We start from the raw sequence: 20,820 nt of genomic DNA, 5'->3' as shown, positions 1-20,820 counted from the left end.
TTACGACCGATCTTGGATCTGCGAGTTTTGAATCGGAGCCTCCACAAGCTACCGTTCAAAATGCTCACGCAGAGACGCATTTTCGAATGCATCCGTCCCCAAGATTGGTTTGCAGCGATCGACCTGAAGGACGCGTACTTTCATGTCTCGATTCTTCCTCGACACAGGCCATTTCTGCGCTTTGCGTTCGAGGGTCGAGCATATCAGTACAAAGTCCTACCCTTCGGGCTGTCCCTGTCCCCCCGTGTCTTCACGAAAGTCACGGAGGGGGCCCTTGTTCCCATGAGAGAACAGGGCGTTCGCATCCTCAACTATCTCGACGACTGGCTCATACTAGCACACTCTCGAGATCAGCTATGCGAACACAGGGACCTAGTGCTCAGGCACCTCAGCCAGTTGGGTCTTCAGGTCAACTGGGAAAAGAGCAAACTCTCCCCTGTGCAGAGGATCTCTTTTCTCGGTATGGAGTTGGATTCGGTCGCCCAGACAGCGCGCCTCACAGAGCAGCGTGCTCAGTCGGTGCTGAACTGCTTGAACACGTTCAAGGGCAGGACAGCGGTCCCACTGAAACTCTTTCAGAGGCTCCTGGGGCATATGGCAGCAGCATCAGCGGTAACCCCGCTCGGCCTGCTACATATGAGACCGCTTCAGCACTGGCTTCACGGCCGAGTCCCGAGATGGGCGTGGCATCATGGCACTCACCGGGTGGCAATCACACCGGCGTGCCGCCAGACCTTCAGCCCGTGGTCAGACCCCTCGTTCCTGCGGGCAGGAGTCCCCTTGGAACAGGTGTCCAGGCATGCTGTGGTATTCACAGATGCCTCTGCCACCGGCTGGGGTGCCACGTACAACGGGCATGCAGTGTCAGGGGTGTGGACGGACCCTCAACTGCATTGGCACATCAACTGCCTCGAGTTGCTAGCAGTACATCTCGCCCTGACCCGCTTGAAAAGACGGCTACAGGGCAGGGACGTGCTGGTCCGTACGGACAACACTGCGACCGTTGCGTACATCAACCGACAAGGTGGTCTACGCTCCCGTCGCATGTCGCAACTCGCCCGCCATCTCCTCCTCTGGAGTCAGAAGCATCTGAGGTCGCTTCGAGCCATGTATGTCCCCGGCTTGCTCAACCGTGTGGCCGACGAGCTATCACGAGCTGTGCTCCCGGGAGAATGGCGACTCCACCCCCAGGCGGTTCAGCTGATCTGGAGAGAGTTCGGGGAGGCTCAGGTAGACCTGTTTGCCTCCTCAGAGACCTCCCACTGCCAGCTGTTTTACTCCCTGACCGAGGGAACACTCGGCACGGACGCACTGGCACACAGCTGGCCCCGGGGCCTTCGCAAATATGCGTTTCCCCCAGTGAGCCTACTTGCGCAGACACTGTGCAAAGTCAGGGAGGACGAGGAGCAGGTCCTTCTGGTGGCTCCCTATTGGCCCACCCGGACTTGGTTCCCAGAACTCATGCTCCTTGTGACAGTCCCTCCCTGGCCCATTCCTCTGAGGAAGGACCTTCTGACTCAGAGACGGGGCACCCTATGGCACCCGCGTCCAGACCTCTGGAAACTCCATGTCTGGTCCCTGGACGGGACGCGGAGGGTTTAGGTGACTTACCCCCTGAGGTACTTAACACCATCACTTCAGCACGGGCGCCGTCCACGAGACGTGTTTACGCCCTGAAGTGGAACCTGTTCGTCGAGTGGTGTTCTTCTCGCCGAGAAGACCCCCGAAGATGTCCGATAGGGTCTGTGCTTTCCTTCTTGCAGCAGGGGTTGGAGCGTAGACTGTCTCCCTCCACCCTCAAAGTACATGCTGCCGCTATTTCAGCTTATCACGACCACATAGATGGCAAAGCAGTGGGAAGGCACGACCTGGTCGTCAGGTTTCTTAGGGGGGCGAGACGATTAAATCCTCCTCGACCCCCCTCCATACCCTCTTGGGATCTTTCCCTGGTGCTTCGAGCACTTCAGGATGTTCCCTTTGAGCCTCTGCAGTCAGTAGACTTAAAGCTTCTTTCCATGAAGACTTTGCTGCTGGTTGCACTGGCCTCTGTCAAGAGGGTAGGAGACCTGCACGCTTTTTCGGTCGACGAATCGTGCCTAGAGTTCGGGCCGGGTGACAGCCACGTGGTACTAAGACCCCGGCCTGGCTATGTGCCCAAGGTTCCTACCACTCCCTTCAAAGACCAGGTAGTGAACCTGCAAGCGCTGCCTTTGGAGGAGGCAGACCCAGCCCTGGCTTTGCTCTGTCCCGTTCGCGCTCTGCGTATGTACGTGGACAGAACTCAAAGCGTCAGGACCTCAGACCAGCTCTTTGTCTGTTACGGAGGCCAGCAGAAGGGAAAGGCTGTCTCCAAGCAGAGGATGGCCCACTGGATAGTGGATGCCATCGCCTTGGCTTACCAAGCACAAGGCGTGCCCTGCCCGCTCAGGTTGCATGCACACTCCACGAGAGGCGTTGCATCCTCCTGGGCGCTGGCACGTGGCTCCTCGCTAACAGATATCTGTAGAGCTGCGGGCTGGGCGACACCTAACACGTTCGCTAGATACTATAGCCTACGTGTAGAGCCGGTGTCCTCCCGTGTTCTCACCCTAGACGGGTAGAAGCACTGAGAGGTCTGGCTCTGTCGGCTTGCTGCACCCTACTGTGCACCCTTATTGCTCCAGAGTAAAACCTGTTGAGTCCTCCAAAACCCCTCGGCCCGGACTTGGCGGAGCGTCCGGCGCCAGGCCCTTATCCGCTGAATCCTTGAGAACCGGATCTGGGCTGGGTTCCATTTGTGTGACCCTACGGGGATCCCATATGTGTATATTCCACGGCTGCTCCTATCGGAAGCCCGTGTCTTTCCCTTGGGCTAAGTCACCCTTTATTTCATATGCAGTACAGCCTTCGGCTAGTCCATATGCATTTCCACATAACTCTTTGAAGAAGTGGCTTCCGCAGCGTTCCTTCCTAAACAGAAAGGGCACGCTTTCCCAGTGTTATCCAATATCTCACTGTATGGGTTATTACGGAACAACAGTGTCAGACTCACTCTGTGTAAGCCTCCGCCTATCGTCCTTCCAGGCAAGAAGGTGTAGAGGCTTGCACGGGGGCGCTGGATGGGGTGCAGCGGCTGTGGCGCTTTGGTAGGGATTCCTATTGGTCAGTCATGACCTACGTTGTAGTGACTGACCGATAGGGAACGTCTCGGTTACATATGGTAACCCTCGTTCCCTGAGGGAGGGAACGGAGACGTAGGTCCCGTCGCCACATCCGCTGCCGCCCGCCGGGGCGGCCAGCTTTCTCAGGCTTGGCTCCTCAGCAAAAAACTAATGTGCAATCGCACCAGCTGCTCGTTTATACCCGCGCTAACGAGGGCGCGCAGCTGATACAAATGATTGCACGCCAATGTGTATTGGCTTGTTTTAGTTTCACTCGAAGTAGATTGGCCTCTCTAGCGAGATTCCTATTGGTCAGTCATGACCTACGTCTCCGTTCCCTCCCTCAGGGAACGAGGGTTACCATATGTAACCGAGACGTTTCTCTTAGTAGGATGAAAATAATCTGTTATTTAAACTCTGAATAAATTATATATAGAAAGCGATCAAAGAACTCTCCTTTTGACGAGATCCCTTTCATGCCACGACCTAAATATAATGCTACAATCAACACTTCTCATGATTAGTAAACCTTGAGAACTGTAATAGTAAAAACGTGCTAAACGTTTTCGAGAGAATTCCACATGTAATACTTGGCTATTTCCTTATAAAATAATAAAATAATGCAGTTCATAAGTATATGCGCAGCGTGTTTCATGGTGAAGCAGATCGTTTGGTTCGCAGTGCTGCTCCATCTCTGCAAAAGCTCTGAGTTTGAGTCACTTAAAGGGATGAAAATGAAAATTGTCATAATTTATTGAACCTCAAGTTGTCCCAATTCTGTACGAGTTTCCAGACAGTTGACGTAGCCATTGACTTCCAGGGTAGGAAAATAAAAACCTATGGAAGTCAATACTTTCAAATGTCTGGTTAACATTCTTTAAAATATCTTCTGTTGTGTTCAACAAAATAAAGAAACTCATATAGGTTTGGAAAAACATGAGGGTGAGAAAAGGATGCCAGAATTTTCATTAAACTTTCATCAACTATCTTTTTAAAGATGTGCATTTGAAAAAGCAACACACACCAAATATCTATCCAAGTTTGTAATGGGAAGCGTTTACAAACCTGTTATCCAACAAAAGAGAACATTTAATGACAAACTCACTTCTTAACAACAGTCTTAAATTCTTAAGTCTGAAATAACTTCCTTTTGTAATCTGACGTAGATTCATAACATAGAATGAAGCAGTAATTATATTGTTTTACAGTATTCCAAACAAGGCAATGTTGATTAGCATTGGATTAGCCTATAAATATACTTTATTCTTATGAAAATGCACGAGCTGTCTAGAACACAGATAAACCATATATGTATTATATATTTGTTGTATTATGTATTATGTTTATATCATACTGTAAAAAAAAATCCCTTCATTCTCTTCCACTGGTGAAAACTGAGACCCCATTTACACGGAGATGGTTATTTTGAGACATTTTCCTTCGTTTGTGCCCTTCGTTTACATGCAAACAGAGAATTCTGATTGGCTAACGTGAGCTTGAGCTTCTCCTTACACTGCCACCTACAGGTTTGGCATGCTCTTGACGGCATATATACACGGGTTTGTGTAAACAAACAATTTTCTGAAAACTGACAGGTGTGCACAATGTTATTTCTGAAAACAGAGAGGGTGAAATGTCCGTTTATGAAAATAGCCGGCCACGTGTAAACGTAGCCTGAAGCTGCCAAAGTCCTAATATGGCGCTGACCACCTGCGCAGATTTGGGACCTGCTTCTGGTAGGTCCCAAATCTGTTCCCGCCCTCACTCTAACAGAAACCGTTAGTAAAGTTCACTGCAGAACAACTCATTAAGTCAGTGTGAAATAAACAGTTATGGACATGTGGAAATTAAAGCTGAAGCTCCAATCTCCTTCGGAAAATCCCACAAATAGTCTGTTGGTGCCTAAGTGACTACTTCGTTTAGAGAAGCTGTCAATCACAGCTGTCAATCATTACGTCACATTCCCGTTTTTATAGACCAACGCTACTTTTGCGTCATCGAAGGGTAACGGCCCTTTTTGGGGGAAAACAAACGGATTCCTCTGAGAACAGAACTCGCTCTAGATCCAAGGGCATCAGCCGGAAGTTGAAGCCTCGCTGGAGCCGCCATTGTAGCAGAACTTCACCTGCTGTTAGCATTCCATTGACTCCCATTCATTTTGGCGTCACTTTGACAGCGAATAACTTTAGATCTGAGGCGTCCAAAGACTTAATTTTTCCATTATTTATTTCTAAATAAACATGACAGTGTATAAAAGGCTCCATTACTTTGTATCATACGTTATCGCCCAGCAGAAGCCGTTTTTGTAAAAACCGGCTAACGATTGCTTCATAACCACGCGACTTTATGTCGCACAATAGAGACATTACCGTATAGACAGGAGGAGAAGCTCGCAGGCAATGTTTTACTGTCTATGAAGCAATCGGGGGGACATAGAGGCATAAAGTCAAGGGAGAAGCCCATAGATAGAGAGTCCATAAAAACAACGGGACAAAATATTTCAACAACGTTTTTGAGGAATCGGGTGATTCAGATTTGTTTTTCCACAGCTACTAGAAGATTTACAACTGTCAGACTGTCGTCACGCTCAGTTGGAGCCATCAGGCAGGAAGTGCAATAATCAGGCTTCAGTCTTCTCCGTTGAAATCAATGGGGTCGCTGTGTCCATTTCTTTTACTGTCTATGTCTAGTGCTGCGTTCCAGTCCACTTTTAGACATGCACTTGCAAACTTCCCTAAGCACTTCCCCTCAGGGGAATCCCTGCCGCCATTTTGAAGTGCGTTCCACTTCGTGAAGTGGACGAGGGAAGTTTATATGGACAGACACTCGTTCCCTCGATTTTGACCGAGGGAGCGAGTCTACTTCATATGTACACTTCAGGCAGTTCCATATACCACAATGCAACTCGATTGTGACGTCACCGCCGATCTCGTCTAATCACCACCACCACAAACAACTCTATTATATATTAATTAGATTTTTTTTATGTAAAACAACCCAAACACACCTATATACATTTGGATGCTGCATTAAACAAATTCTTAAAGGGAATTTTTTTTTTAATAATAAATCAACTCCATAGCTGATTCCAAGTGATCAAGGGCTTAGGACGTTCCATTTCAGCCCATTGCAGTTTCCGCCAGAAGTGGACACTCGTGCAACGTAAGCAATGACGCACATCCGAGTGAACGAGATGGGGGAAGTTAGCGAGTGAAGGGCATGACAATTTTGGACTGGAACGCAGCCTAGATCTGCAAAGTTTCTTGATAGCAAAAATGGCACAAACATACACACTCTCTTTGCCGGACTATTCAGACATCTACCACTATCTCGTGGAATCACCAAGTAAGTAGCCTTTTTTTTTGTCATTAACACACTCACAGTATGACAAACTAGACGATGAGGCCAAAAGGGATGTTCCATTGTGGTGGTTTGTATTTTGGTGAAGAAATTATTATTATTTTTTTTTATCTGACGGATATTTTCTTCATCTTCCGATAATTCAACACCGGTAAATACACTATTATCTCAGACCATGCCTCTGTTCGTTCAAGATAGCTTGTGAAATGATATATTAAAGATGTTAACCAAACCTAAAGTGATGGGAAAAGATGAGATGCCAGGAAAGATTGGGCTATAATAGTTTTTGCGTTTACTTGCATAACTTTTGTGTTGATAGCCTATATATTTCCTCCCAGGTCTTTATTTCATTCTCCATTCATTCTTCGTTTCTCTGGGGAAATTTTTCGTAGAAATTTTATGACCTAATAAAACTTTCTCGGGCAATTCAAAGGTTTTGCAAGTGAACGCAGAATAGAGATATAATTTGTTAGGATCATATAGACCAACGGTACATATTTTGCCGTACACTGTAAACCTTTTTACAACTTTTCCTAGCACTTTCTAGACACAAGCAGAAACCAGCCAAGTCCACTTTAGTCCGAGCCTGCCACTATTTCAACAGTAAAATCAGTTAACAGCCAAGGTACTGTAGCGTGCCTAGTGAGAGCTAATCACGTAGCTGCTAGCTGCTTCGTCTTTCTAACTAGTATAGCTAGTCGACAACTAAACTATGTCAATAATGAAATCAAGGCAAATAATAAAAAAATGGTTAGACTAAAAATATGAATGAAGTGAGTGATATTACATGTTTTTAAAAATCCTGATGTTACAAAATCACATTTTACTGTCTGGGAAAAGAAAATATATTTCCCTATATATGAACGATCAATATATTAAATAGTTTAACAGTATATTTGAAAATATACAAAATAATACATTGTGTAAATGTATTACAATATATTGAATAATACATAAGGAATTGCCACTTTTAATATATTTAAAAATGTGAGACACTATATATATCATAATTTATGTAATTTTATATTCAGTAATGCACTGCATAATATTTAGATGTATATGTGATCAGATATGGTAGCAACGTGGACCTACTAGCAACGTGAGGTCAAATTCACTGTAAATATGTACAATTCTTAGTTTCATTCATGGTCGTAACATGAAAAATGAGCCATAATCTAGTGGAAGATTGCTGCAATCTCCGGGACAACTAACACTTAATGACATGAAATTTCAACAAAAGCCACTAGATTTCACACATAGTAATCATACATCATTTCAAATTATTGATTTATTTAGTTTAGCTATAGTAAGTGTGTGCTTAGTAATCAAGTGTCATCCCATTTTAATGAATGGACCTTTTTTTTATGTAAGCAAAAGTCAATAATTTGTAACCTTTGTCCAATTTCGATCTTTTCACAGCTCCCTGAAAACTATCAACAAAACGGACAACATCTGCTATTCTTACTTTTGACAGATAAATTAATGACAGAGAAAACAAGCTGTTCACAGTCTATTTTGAGAATGAATGGCGATCGTAGCGGGCGGCGGCGCAACCGGAAGTATCGCTACCCTACTTCCGGTCTCCGCCGCCATTTTGTGAAATAGGCCTATTGTGTGGCTGGAGCTACAAAACTTTCAAATTTTGTAGCACCATAGCATTGTTGAAAGTTCCCTTTAATTTGCTCACGTGTCGACTGATTGGGATCACGCTTAGGGAGCCTGTCATCTTCGAGTTCTGTTAAAACGAGCCAATGCACATTGGCGTGCAAGATCTGCATCTCACACTCTGCCCCACGGCACGGGTATAAATACGGAAGTGGATGCACGCACGAGTTCTCTTTCACTTCGGAGCCGATCAGTCTTCATGTCGATGTCTCTGAAAAATGTTGTTATATTACAATGAGCGAGTGTGTCTGCGCTTCTCCATTAAGTTTCTCCCGGTGCTGGTGGTTCTACAGTGCGAGTGCAGCGGTGGTCACGAACCTTCTGAGCTGTTTTAACAGCATCACAATTCTGTGTTTGTTTTTGTTTGTCTAACGGCCGGTTGAGGGCAAGGAAGGTGAGTGCTTCACTGGTAAAGGCTGCACAATCCCTGTCAGTGTTGCTACGATCATTCCCCTGTGTGCTCCAGCACTGGTGAGAATTTTTAAATTTCCTGTCAGAGCAACACGGATGCGTTTGCGTCTTTTTCAAGATGTAATTTCACCCGTGCGTTTCTGGATGCGGTCGTTCTCTGTCCCCCTCTGACGGTCACAATTGTTGCATCACATGTTTGGGCTTACAGCACGCTTAAGCAGCTTTTGTGGATGGTTCATGTTCCCATTGCGGGAATATGACTGTCTTGTGTTTAGATCAAGAATCGCCTTCGTCCGCAAAGGTGGAGTCCACTTTACCATGCCCCACCCTAGGGTGCCGTGTGGGATGCGGTGATCTGAGGATAGTAATGGAATACCCGCCCGGTAACCATTCCCTGTGGGCTCCTCACTCCTCCATCACACCGCAGCCAGTGGAATTTCCTGTTGAACGTGCTGGTCCCTCTGTAATGGACCAACCAGCCGTTTCATTCGGTGCCCCTCCAGAGGATAGGACACTGATTGCAGAATCTGAGGGTGAGCTGGCATCTGGAGAATGATGACGCGGCTGCGTTATCTCCCTCTGGGAGTGTAACACTGCCCAAGCCAGATCCAGAAATGATAAAGGCTGTTGAGCTCGAGTGGAATCCTCCACCATGTCCCGCTCAGTCTCGGTTGGATGATTGGTTTCTCTGGGTGGGCTGCGCTGGTTCTCAGCCCGCCGCCCCAGTGCCTTTCTTTCCTGAAGTGCATGGAGAGCTTACTAGGTCTTGGATGGCACATTTTACATACTTGGCCCTCCGGGGTACAAGCGTTGCGTCTTGCGGGATCGGTCTAGCGATGTCCATCCTGGTGGTCCAGGAGCTCCATCATTGGCTCAGCCTGGTTGATATGGCGGATGCGGACAAGGTTCGGTTCCTGGACAATTTCACAGGTTGGGCTGTTTGGCGACGCGGTGGAGAACTAGGTCCAACAGTTCTCTGCTGCCCAAGTACAGACGAGGCCATCCGACACATCCTGCCCCGGCTGGCCGGTGGCAGTTCCTCCGCCTGCTCGTCGCCAAGGGCGTCCCTGGGCAAACCAGGTGGCAAGTCTAAGACTAAGTGTCCCTGAGACAGGCCACCCAGGGATGGGGGACGAGCTCTTCAGATTGTCAAAAGAGCAAATTTCTTCGTTCCTGAGTCCCAAGTGGGTCAGACTGGCGGTGTGCGACCCTGTAAAGCCTTGTACCCCTGTTCAGTTTCCCTGGCGTCTGCCCAAGTTCAGCGGCATTCGTTACACTTTGGTGTTTTGCGAACGTGCCCCTGTCATGTGCACGGAGATCGTGAGGGAACCCTTTCCCCTTGCCGTTTTGAAGAGCGGCTTCTACAGCCCGTACTTCATTGTACCCAATAAAGGTGGTGGGTTACGGCCAATCTTGGACCTGCGAGTTTTGAATCGGGCCCTTCACAAGCTTCCGTTAAAAATACTAACGTAGAGACGCATTTTCGTGTGCATCCGTCCCCGAGATTTGTTTGCAGCGATCGACCTAAAGGACGTGTACTTTCATGTCTCCATCCTGCAGCGACACAGGCCATTCCTGCGCTTCGCGTTTGAGGGTCAAGCATATCAGTACAAAGTTCTACCCTTTGGGCTGGCCCTGTCGCCCCGCTTCTTTACGAAGGTCGCGGAGGCGGCCATTGGTACCATGAGAGAGACGTTTTTATTGTTTTATTTTATTTTTTATTTTCTGTTTCTGTTGCAAATCTAATAAGAATCAGAGGTCATTGAGAATAATTATAAAACACTCAAAAATAAAAGGCTCTAGATGCATTATGATAATGAGAATTTGTGGGGAAAATTTGACTAATTATCTAGTATATTTAAAATAATGTCAGAATGCAAATAATATTAATGGTCGTAAAATATGGCTTTATAATCTTTAAAATATAAATTGTGTGTGTGTGTGTATATATATATATATTGTAAAGATCAGAAAAACATTTAATGATCCCACAAGTTCAATTAATCCATCAAAATATAAGGAAAATATTTTAAACACAACTTCAAACTTGTTTAAGGAATTAAACTGATGAAACTATTATATTAAATCAAAAGCTCATATATGTTTTTCCCATTTTTTTGTGATTCTCAGTATGTTATGATAGCATAATTTCAAATGCTTTTAAAGATCTGTGAAGGAGGGTTTTTTTTTTTTACATTTGAGTTCATCTAAAAGTGGTATTTGAATATTCAACTGTCTCTTGTCCCAGACACAAAAAGATGAATCCTACTTTTAAAAATGAGCCATAGCAGTATTGGGAAAACATTCAAATAGAGGTCACTTTACCGCTCTTCTGCAACATAGTGGAAGGGTTAATCCTCTCCATTAACCCAGCCTTAATGTAAATCAAAGACCACAGAATGCTCTAAGTAATAGCGCTAATGAGAGAAAGAAAAGAAGAGCCAGGAATTTTCTAGAAGCTCATTTAGTCTTTCCCTCTCACTCCTAAACATCTGAAATATACAATGTTGACTCAATGTGAGAAAAAAAAAATCATTTCTATTTTTAGGGTACTTTTACTGCAGTGGCTCCCATGGTTACTATATTAAACTGGCATTTAGACGTTTTTTTGAAAATTCAATTTAAAACAATGAAAGAAGAAAAAGGTTTGATGCTAAGTGGAAGAGTTCAGATTCTGCTTTCCATGCACGAAGAAGAATGTTGTGTTGTGAGATTTTGAATGATAACAACATGAAGTCCAAGATTTGAGATTTGCCAAATTTAACAAAAAACAAAAGCATTGCCAAAAATTAAAACCTTAAAGGTGCATTGAGCTTTGTACAACGTTAAAAGAATTGCATGTCAAGAAATCACTGGTACTTTTGACAAATACAGTTATACAGCCACATGAGATCTGTATATGATTAGTGTACCCTGGACCTCTTCTAGCCTTCTAGCTCAAAAGAACTCATAAGGTCTCTCATAAGACCTTTTTTTTCACTTTGAAGTGGAAAATTGTACATGTTGTTCAAAGGATTACATAAAAAGGTCAGACTGCATTTTCCATATGACCTAGAATTATGATTAAAATTATTCTAGACTTGGAAACTTCTGTGCCATCAGTGCCATTATATAAATAATGGGCTTGTTATTTACCTGACCTGTAGAGCTCTATGTTGCGCTGGGAGTCATAAACCAATGGGTGTTTGACTGCTAAGCTGCTTAAAGGGATGTTGGAATCATTTACTTTATGCAGCTGATGGTGTCTAAGCCATGGAGATTCAGATCTGTATGGTTGAGTTGTCACTGCATATTGGATATAGCGCTTCAGGAATTTTAAATCAGTGTTGTACATGTACTTAACTACATATTCTTTATGTAACTGGTCCTACTTGACCCACTCCGAGCGGGATTTGAACCTTCAGGGCTGGCATGCTAACAAGGACATTAAAGACTTTTCGTGTGTGTAACGGAGATAATTCTTGCCTCCGTTACACTCACCCACCTAAACCTCACTCCCATCCGGGTCACAGCACCAAATGTAACTGGTCCTACTCGACCCGCTCTGAGTGGGATTTGAACCTGCGTCTCTGGCATGGGAGGCAGTCTCTTAACAAGGATGATAAAGAAAACAGACCACAGATAAATCTTAAAACATTTAAGATGAAACGCTTGTATTCCTCATTTGTAAGTTGCTTTAGATAAAAGTGCCCGCTAAATGAATAAATGTAAATGTAAGTCTGTGTTTAAGTCTGGAAAGTGTTTAGATTATTATTGTATAGGAAATACACATAAACAACGGTAAAAGGAGACCACATGGCAGACAAAGAGCTTTGACTTTTTTAGTAAAATGTATTATTCTGATTTTCTGCATACAAAAAACGTGAAACAAAAGAGAAATTATCTTAGAATTCTATCTGTATAATTATCTTAAAGCTTCCTCTAAGAAAAAACAAATACTCAAGGACAACGGGTGAATAACAGGACCAATAAGAATGAAGTATTTCATAGAGCTGTATAATAAATTAAAAAATTCCATCACTGGAAGTGATAATATGGATTCAGTGAGTTAATTCAGAGAAGGATTCGTCCAATTGATTCAAGTGCTCTGTCAGCTCGTTAGCCTTTTTGAATGATTAATGAAATTGACTGAATCAAAAGAATAATTTATTAAAGCAACACAAAGGAACTTTTCCTCTGCGGTCGCCCTACAGGTTGGAAGCGGAATTGTCCATTACGGCTGTCGTAAATAATTTAGCCTACCGCAGCCTACTGTCGCACGCGCACGCTCGCTGTTTATCCAGCACCGGTGTTCTGACGATTCATGCTACCCATTGAGATGTGCTACTTACTGGTTATGCGCATGTGCAAACTCATTTTTCTTCTGCTTACCACGCCCATAAATCTATGCATCCTTGCTGTGGAGACTTGTAGGAAACTTTGACAGGTCAAAGATGAATATTTGATGATAATTTTTACTTTTCACACCGTTTTAAAAATAAAAACAGTACAGTATACTGTACTCATAACTTTGAATTTTATTATAATTGTATTTTATATAATAATGTCATTTTTACTTGTTATATCAAATGTGATAAATATGCTCACCATACACTTTCCATGATTTAAATGAAATAACGATGTCATAATATTGTGATATTTACACCATTATGAAAACAATAGAGAATGAATCAACATTCTCTGTGATTGATTCGCACTTGGGTAGCAGTTTGTTGAGAAGGCAGCACAAATTGACAGACTCTGCTATCGATTCGCACTACGGTAGCACTTTTCGACAAGGCAGAACAAATCGTCAAAACAACGGCTTTGGAATCAACAATGGCCACAGACAAGGTAGAGTATGATGCATGATTTTATGAACGACATCACAAACGAAGAAAAACTATGAATGCTGTAAAGCAGTCGAATTTTGTAGTTCTTTTTGTGCTCCGGTTAATACCCGAAACCCGAAGTTACATAGTGCCAGTAAAATCGATACTGACCATGTCAGGCTTTGGCAGACGTGTCATTTAACCTATTGTAAGTCGATGTACCATCATAAGGGTCTTGGAAATATATTATGAAAGGTTGAAAAACTACATAGTGTTACTTTAATGAATCAGAAAATGTTTAATTTATTTTCACTTGATTTACTAAAAAGAACTGGTTCATTCATAGGAGTCATTTGCTTGTGAATCAGACTACACAATAACAAATTACTCTTAAAAACCAGTTCTTTTTAGTGAATAAAAAACATATAGCACTCATAATAAAAAAATAACCAGTTCATAAAAGTAAAGGACTACTCAATAGAACATTTTTTTGACATTTATGGTATAAGCCTTAATTTAATTGCTTCTCATTAATTTTGATTGTAAAAAAAAACTCTAAAATATGACTTATTTTACCGTGGGGATGTCGATTCAGCGGTGATGGTTTAGATTCAGAAAAGCAGTGCAGAAAACACTGAAGCACTGGAGCAAAACATCAGTCTTGGTATTTTAAAGTCAGCATGAAATGGAAATTGTGATAGTCTTTTCTTCCCTATGGTGATGTTTATTTGAGTGAAATCTCGAACAAGGAAAAATGTAGGCTGGACTAGATTTTTTACATCAGGAATTGATTGGATCGTTGTGGTTTGCTATTGCTGTGATGTCATGAGAATGACTGTCACAGAATCAGCCACACCCTCAGCACCAGATTTATACTCATGATCACAATCACCTGATTACTGATCAGCACCACCTGCACTTAATCATCACAGTCACCATATAAGCCTGCATGCACACCTCAATTCACATTATCTGGGGTGCTTTTCCCAAAAGCATCATTAGCTAACTATGGTCACAAGTTCCGTTGTTATCTGCATAGTTCAATGAGTCGGTGTTTCCCGAACCCTTCGTTTCAATTAACATTTGCAAACAGCATCATAAATTTGTGTGGTTGGAACGACAGCTCTCTACCTGTGGTTAGAAGCATAGTTTCTTGTTTGCATGACATGTGGACTCAATAAATCCTTATCTTGAGCCAAAAATAATAAAGAAAGAAAGAAAGAAAGAACATTCAGTACAATCTATATCTTTTATTTATAATACATACAAATGTCATTTACGTATTTTAGTTTACCAAGAGATTTAAAGCGTCGTTTTTGAAGAGTGCGCATGTGCGTACATGCTCTAGTAGCCTATGTAAGAACGAGCCTATGATTGAATCTGTAAATAAAGCAAAATAATTCCATTGTACTGGAAACGCACCACTGGTCTTGTTGTTCATTCCTGAACACTTACCTGAATACCTATCTGCTGATTCCACTGGTGGAATCCTCTCTCGAACTGCCCAACCATCAGTCTGCTTCAGTCGTCTGTGATCATCCGTCTGCCAACCATCCAGTCCTCCAGTCACTTCTCTGATCTACCTGAAACTGATAAAAGCGGTCATTTCACAGCAAGTATCAGTTACTTTACCTGTTTGCATCCCTTTCTGTACTTTAACAAACTCTGTTTAGATTTGACCTTGTCTGCACTATTCTGTTTCGTGACAGTGAACACATCATCAGAGAAAAGAAGAGTCGTTGCTCCAAAAGGGAGGGGAAGTTATTCAGTATCATTCATGCCTGGTCTTATACTAACAGTGCAGAACCATTCTAAACTCACCGGCTTTGTGAGTTCAGTACGACCCCAGCAAGAGTGGAAACTGCACAGAGATTACATTTAGATCTCTATGGAAAGCACGTTCTCCTGGGGGCAGGGGTCATGGCAATGAGAATCCTTCATCAAACCTTCAAGGGCTGTAATCTTATGCTCTTTAAATGCGGTTTTAAGTTGCGATTTAGCCACAACAGACGCAATGGCACCATCAAGGTCAATTTCCTCAGCAGCAGAAGTGGTAATAATATAATTGTTTTTTTTTTGTTCATGCATTTTTCTCAAATTCTGCGCTTCCGTTCAATTCTACTTGAGTGGGTGCTGATTGGTTCAGACAAGAGCTGCTCAGACAAATACAATTTGCACCACCATGCCCTCATCTCGCTGTAGTATGCCCCTGATGTGAACTTATGTTTTTTTAGAATACTGAATGTCTTGCTTCACTCTCATTCGCCTCTCAATCATCTTGTAAAGTACCACACATTGAGCAGAATTCTGGGAACCGAGATTGAGGCGAGTAAATACACAATGATTTTAGACTGAGTAGACTGAGTAATGAACAATTCCATTGTTTTTTAACGATTACAGCCATATTTAGGTTTGAAACCTGAGGGGTTAAATCCCTGTGAAGGGAATTAAATGTGAATTTATTGGGTTTATTTGTTTTTGTTTTACTGTGTTGCTTGATCAAATGTAATTGTTTTTTATTTTATTTTTCCTTTCTTTAGTTTGTTTTGAAAATTAGAAGCCAGAAGAAGAAACATATTCAACAAAAATTTCAAAAGGAAATCAAAAAAAATGTAATCGATTATTCTAAATTAAAATTAAGTCATAAGGTGAATTCAGTGTTACTGTTGGTGACTAATTTTTTTATTTTATTTTTTGAAACCTAGAAGGGAAAAACAAGAGGCTAATTTATTAATTTACATAAACAGTGTTTAAAAGTCAAGTGATTATACTTACCTTTTGAGACCTTTAGAGTATTTGAAATCCTTGAAACCTATAAGAAGAAAAAAGTGTTTAAAGAATGTACGTATTTTATTTGTTTTAGAAGTACACATGGTATTTTTTTCTTTCCTGTATTTTCTCCTTTTTATTTTTCTCTTTTACATTCCAGACAGTTATTGAATTCCAGTTTTGCATTCAACACAAACAAAACTATATTCAGTTAAACCTTATACCTTGTGTGAGTGGCTCATTATTGTTGTGACATCCTTATTATCTGCAGGCGAATTTAGTCTTCTGATTGAACTGGTCCATACTCAGACTTTGTGTCTGTACCAAATTGAGTGAAGGGTTACACATGCGTCTGTTCAGAGTTCACTCTTCCGCTGGAATTCGACTCGCGTACGGTGTTTACCGGAAGCCAGTGATTCTAATTTATATAGTTATAAATATGGATATTTTTCTTACAAAGACGAATCGCTTCCCTTCAGAAGGCCTTTATTAAACCCCTCGAGCCGTATGGATTAGGCTACTTTTATGATGGATGGATGTGATTTTTTTTGGCCCTTCAAAATCTCCATTAAAAAGCTTGGAAGAGGCAGGACATTTTTTTATACGTATAGCACTTTTTTGTTATGATTGTGTTCGGCTGAAAGAAGAAAGTAATTTACACCTAGGATGGCTTGAGGGTGAGAAAATGATGTGATAATTTTCATCTTTGGGTGAACTATCCCTTTAACAAGGTATTTTGCAGTGCAGCATCACTACTCTTCAGACTAGGGCTTCCAACGATGTAATCGGCAACAGCCATTACTGGGATATTTTGGCTCCATTTTCTACAGTGGAAGGAAGCAGAGACAGTTTTTTTTTACAGTCTATGATTGTGTCACTTATCCGAGTGAAATGGCTTATCCTATAAGAAAGAAAAAGTTGTGTGGGACTCAATTTTGTCGATAGGGAATTGATTGGATCATTAGATAGTTGTGGTTTGCTATTAGGAGATCTCATGTGAGTGACGGGTTGTCCCGCCTTCGCACCAGTAAGCACGTCATCATAGAAGAGATGTCGCTGCAAGAGTTATTGTTATTTTGATTAGATTACGAGGGCACATGAATTTTGAAAAAAGATGGGTGCATAGATAAATCATTTGGAATAAATACTGCCATATTCCATAAAATAACAAGAATTGTCAATTTTGAATTCATAGTGACAATCTCATCATAATATCTTATATCTGTTTGTTTGATTGCAGGTATCTTGGAATCACCCGCCCTTTGACCTACCCTGCTCGTCAAAATGGCCAATTGATGGCGAAGATGATTTTTGGTGTATGGCTTGTGTCGGCCTCCATCACACTGCCACCATTTTGCGGTTGGGCGAAGAACGTTAACACGGCTGGCGTTTGTCTAATCAGCCAGGACTTCGGCTATACCATCTACTCCACCGCCGTGGCCTTCTACATCCCCATGATCGTCATGCTCTTCATGTACTACAAGATCTTCAAGGCCGCCAGAAAAAGCGGCGCCAAACATCGTTTTACTGACTTCCCCCGTCGGGAACGCTTGGAGACCGTTGCCAGCGAAGCCCTGAGGATGCATGGCCTAAAACCTCAACACACACCTGGCGTAGCTGAGGAGTGCGCTGCTCTTTCTCGTTTTCTCAGCCGTGAACGACAGAATATCTCAATTTTTAAGCGAGAGCAAAAGGCAGCTACGACATTGGGCGTGATAGTTGGAGTCTTTGGCATTTGTTGGCTGCCGTTTTTTATTCTATCTACAGCGAGACCCTTTATATGTGGGGTCAAGTGTAGTTGCATACCAATATGGCTGGAGAGGACGCTGCTATGGTTTGGATATGCCAATTCACTAATGAACCCCTTCATTTACGCTTTCTTTAACCGGGACCTGCGCTCCACTTACAGGGATTTGCTCCGTTGCAGGTACCGGAACATAAACCGGCGACTGTCGGCTGTAGGTGTGCATGAGGCACTGCGGGTTTAAGGTATAGTGATAAAGTATGTGGTCTGGCCCAATTTTGGTTTTCACAAAGCCAAACAATGTGCATTGCTACATCCACTTATTGGTTTTATAGATAAAGTTTGAACAATAAACTGAATCACAGACTCATGTTTCTTCAGAACACTCATATTTCTGTTCCATTAAGGCATAGTTTTGGTCAGTAGTTGTTTTTTTTTTCTTCTATTTTTTCCCCCATGAGACATCAAGGTATACCATATTAGGCCCGAGGATTAGACTTACTAAAATACTTGGGTAACAATTCAGCACTGATTCTTCAGACAAAACAGGCAACAGAACTCAGAAAATATGCATAAAAAAGACTTTGATTTTGTTGAATTCATTAAATAATAAATCATTTAAGCCTATATAAATAAGTTTAAATTTTATTTTATATAGGCCTACCCATTATTCTTTTTTTCTTCAATTCTATGTATATGCTACTGTTTAAATTTTAACGATCAGTAAGATTTTAAAACAAATATTTAAAATAAAATTGCACGTTTGTATAAAGAACAATGGCTATTGGCTACTTTCAGAACAAATTAAAATATGATTCATGTTTTGGCTTCAAGACTCTCAAGAATCAGGGAGAAAGAAACATATGTTCATTTGGAAATTTAGAGTGAATTCAGGTAAATTGGGACACTTTAAATGATAAAAGTTGGCCAAAATTACCTGAAATTTGCTCCTGAAGTTTTGCATACAATATTGATCCGTTACTGGCCATTATCTTCTCAGAGCTGTTCATTTTCTCATCACAATAGATTCCACAATGTGACACAAAAGTGTAGCCTAAATCTTCACACTTGCTTCCTAGTTTGTATTTAGCCAGTCATTGTTTAAAGCTGCTGGTTCATTTTTCTGCATTAAGCTGCGATTATATTGATTTCCCTCCACATGTGAGTGTTCTGATGAAGTGTGCGGCCACCTTAGAGCAGATGTTCTGTACATATCAGGCGACCGAGTCTCCAGAGGAGGAAAAATAAGGGCTTGTGGGCAGTTGTCACCATGAGGCTTGACTGATATTGGAAATCCATCAGAATGTGTGTGTGCGAGAGCGTGAATCCCTGCCTAGAAACAACAAGAGACAGGACACTCACCTTGCTTTTCCGATGATTCAGTCCATCTATTTTAAGAACTTTAAGAACAAGGAATAGCCGGCTGTCTTTGATGGAACATCTGACTCAGTGAGCCTTTGTGAATATGCTGTGATCTGGCATTGTCAGTTTTCTACCCATTTTTTTGACCTGATGTGGCAATTGGAAAAGACTTTCAATGCCTTTAAGTGTCTCCTCAACCATGAATGACTGTGAAACTTGTGGTAAGCAACATTTACTGAGGACTGAATTCCTGTTAAATCTCAAGTCTTAATTACTCTTAACAGATACATTATTGACTGAGGAACTTGATGTGGTTGTTTACGCAGGGAGATCTAGAGGTGAAATGTTTTTGATGTACAGTTGTATATGTGTGTTGCCAAATCTTTGTGAGAAGCTTACAAAGTGTTTCTTGTCACAGATTTTAACCCTGCACCAGAAACATAGAAATTGCCTGTGCATTTTTGTGTATTACCTTTTTTGAACAAGGACAAAACTAAGTGTTTTGCCAAGATCGTTGATGTAAAACAAAGTAAAGAGGAAGATGAAGAAAGTTAAAGAAATGAAATAAATTAGAAGAAAAAGAAACCAAGGTACTCTTTTGACAGTTTTGATTTCTTTAGGGTATTTCTATAAGGAAATTCTCATTCTGATCATCAATGTGTCTTTGCTTCATTTCATAGAATTAACTTACTGTACCTGTGGGTTGCACATGATTTCTTGCAATGATTTGTGGAAATTACAAAAATGTCTGGGCAACTAAAAACCTTTGTAAACATTAATTTATAGACGCATTTGGGCATGTTTTCCTGAAACCGAAGGCTGCCAGTTACTGATGCAATTTTAAAATATAATATAAATTGATTATATATCGGAAATATACATTTTATATTTATATATGTTTCACACTAGAGCTTTAGATGCGGACCCACATTTGTTTGACTTCAGAGTTCAGCGTTTGTTAGGTTGGATTGGAAAATGCAAAAACTAACAATTGGATTTTCTTTAGTTCATTAGTTGGAATTTGAACTGAATTGGCCAAAACACACAGGTCAAGTTAAATGGCAAGAAGTGTTGAAATTCAATGAAACGCATTCCCGGAAATTAGGTGTTGTTCCATGTTCAATCACACTTACTACAGAATAATGCTAATTCCTTATTGCTGGATGTTTGTGAAATACTTTCGGAAAGCAGTGCCCACTTGGTGTATCTCTTGCTAAACATTCATCACAGACAGACTCGGGTGCCGTTTTGGTGGTAAATCTAAAGGGACAAAAACTGGCTTCTTCATCTTCTGAGTTTTTATATACAGTAGCTACTAGTTTTTGCTAGTTCTCCATACACTCTCAAAAATAAAAGTTCCAAAATGGGGTTTTGGCAGTGACGCCGTAGTATAGAAGAACCAGTTTAGGTTCCACAAAGAACCTTACTGTGAACAGTCCTTAAAATAACCTTTTTTTTTCTTAGTGTAAAGAACATTTTACACTAACATTTATTCGGAGCAAATAAAAGAAACAAATGTGAAAACAGCCTTTAAAATCAAATAATAGGGGATCATAGT

At 41.8% G+C, this 20,820-nt stretch overlaps 1 protein-coding gene across 1 annotated transcript in view; it reads left to right on the top strand.

The window, feature by feature from the left end:
* The window catches only part of htr7c (5-hydroxytryptamine (serotonin) receptor 7c), a 51,824-nt gene extending 31,977 nt beyond the window's left edge, over positions 1–19,847 (top strand). The window contains exon 2 of the mRNA XM_077241526.1: positions 17,397–19,847. Coding sequence (XP_077097641.1) covers positions 17,397–18,144 — 748 coding nt within the window. The 3' untranslated portion in view covers positions 18,145–19,847. The remainder of the gene's footprint in view (positions 1–17,396) is intronic.
* The last annotated feature ends 973 nt before the right edge of the window (positions 19,848–20,820 follow it).

This window comes from Siphateles boraxobius, unplaced genomic scaffold (genome assembly GCF_051911475.1).
Source record: "Siphateles boraxobius isolate OS27281-9 unplaced genomic scaffold, OSU_SipBor_1 24, whole genome shotgun sequence".
In the NCBI taxonomy this organism is placed as follows: Eukaryota; Metazoa; Chordata; class Actinopteri; order Cypriniformes; family Leuciscidae; genus Siphateles; species Siphateles boraxobius.
The sequence above is the reverse complement of the archived record's forward strand: the minus strand, read 5'-3'. Positions and strand labels throughout refer to the sequence as shown.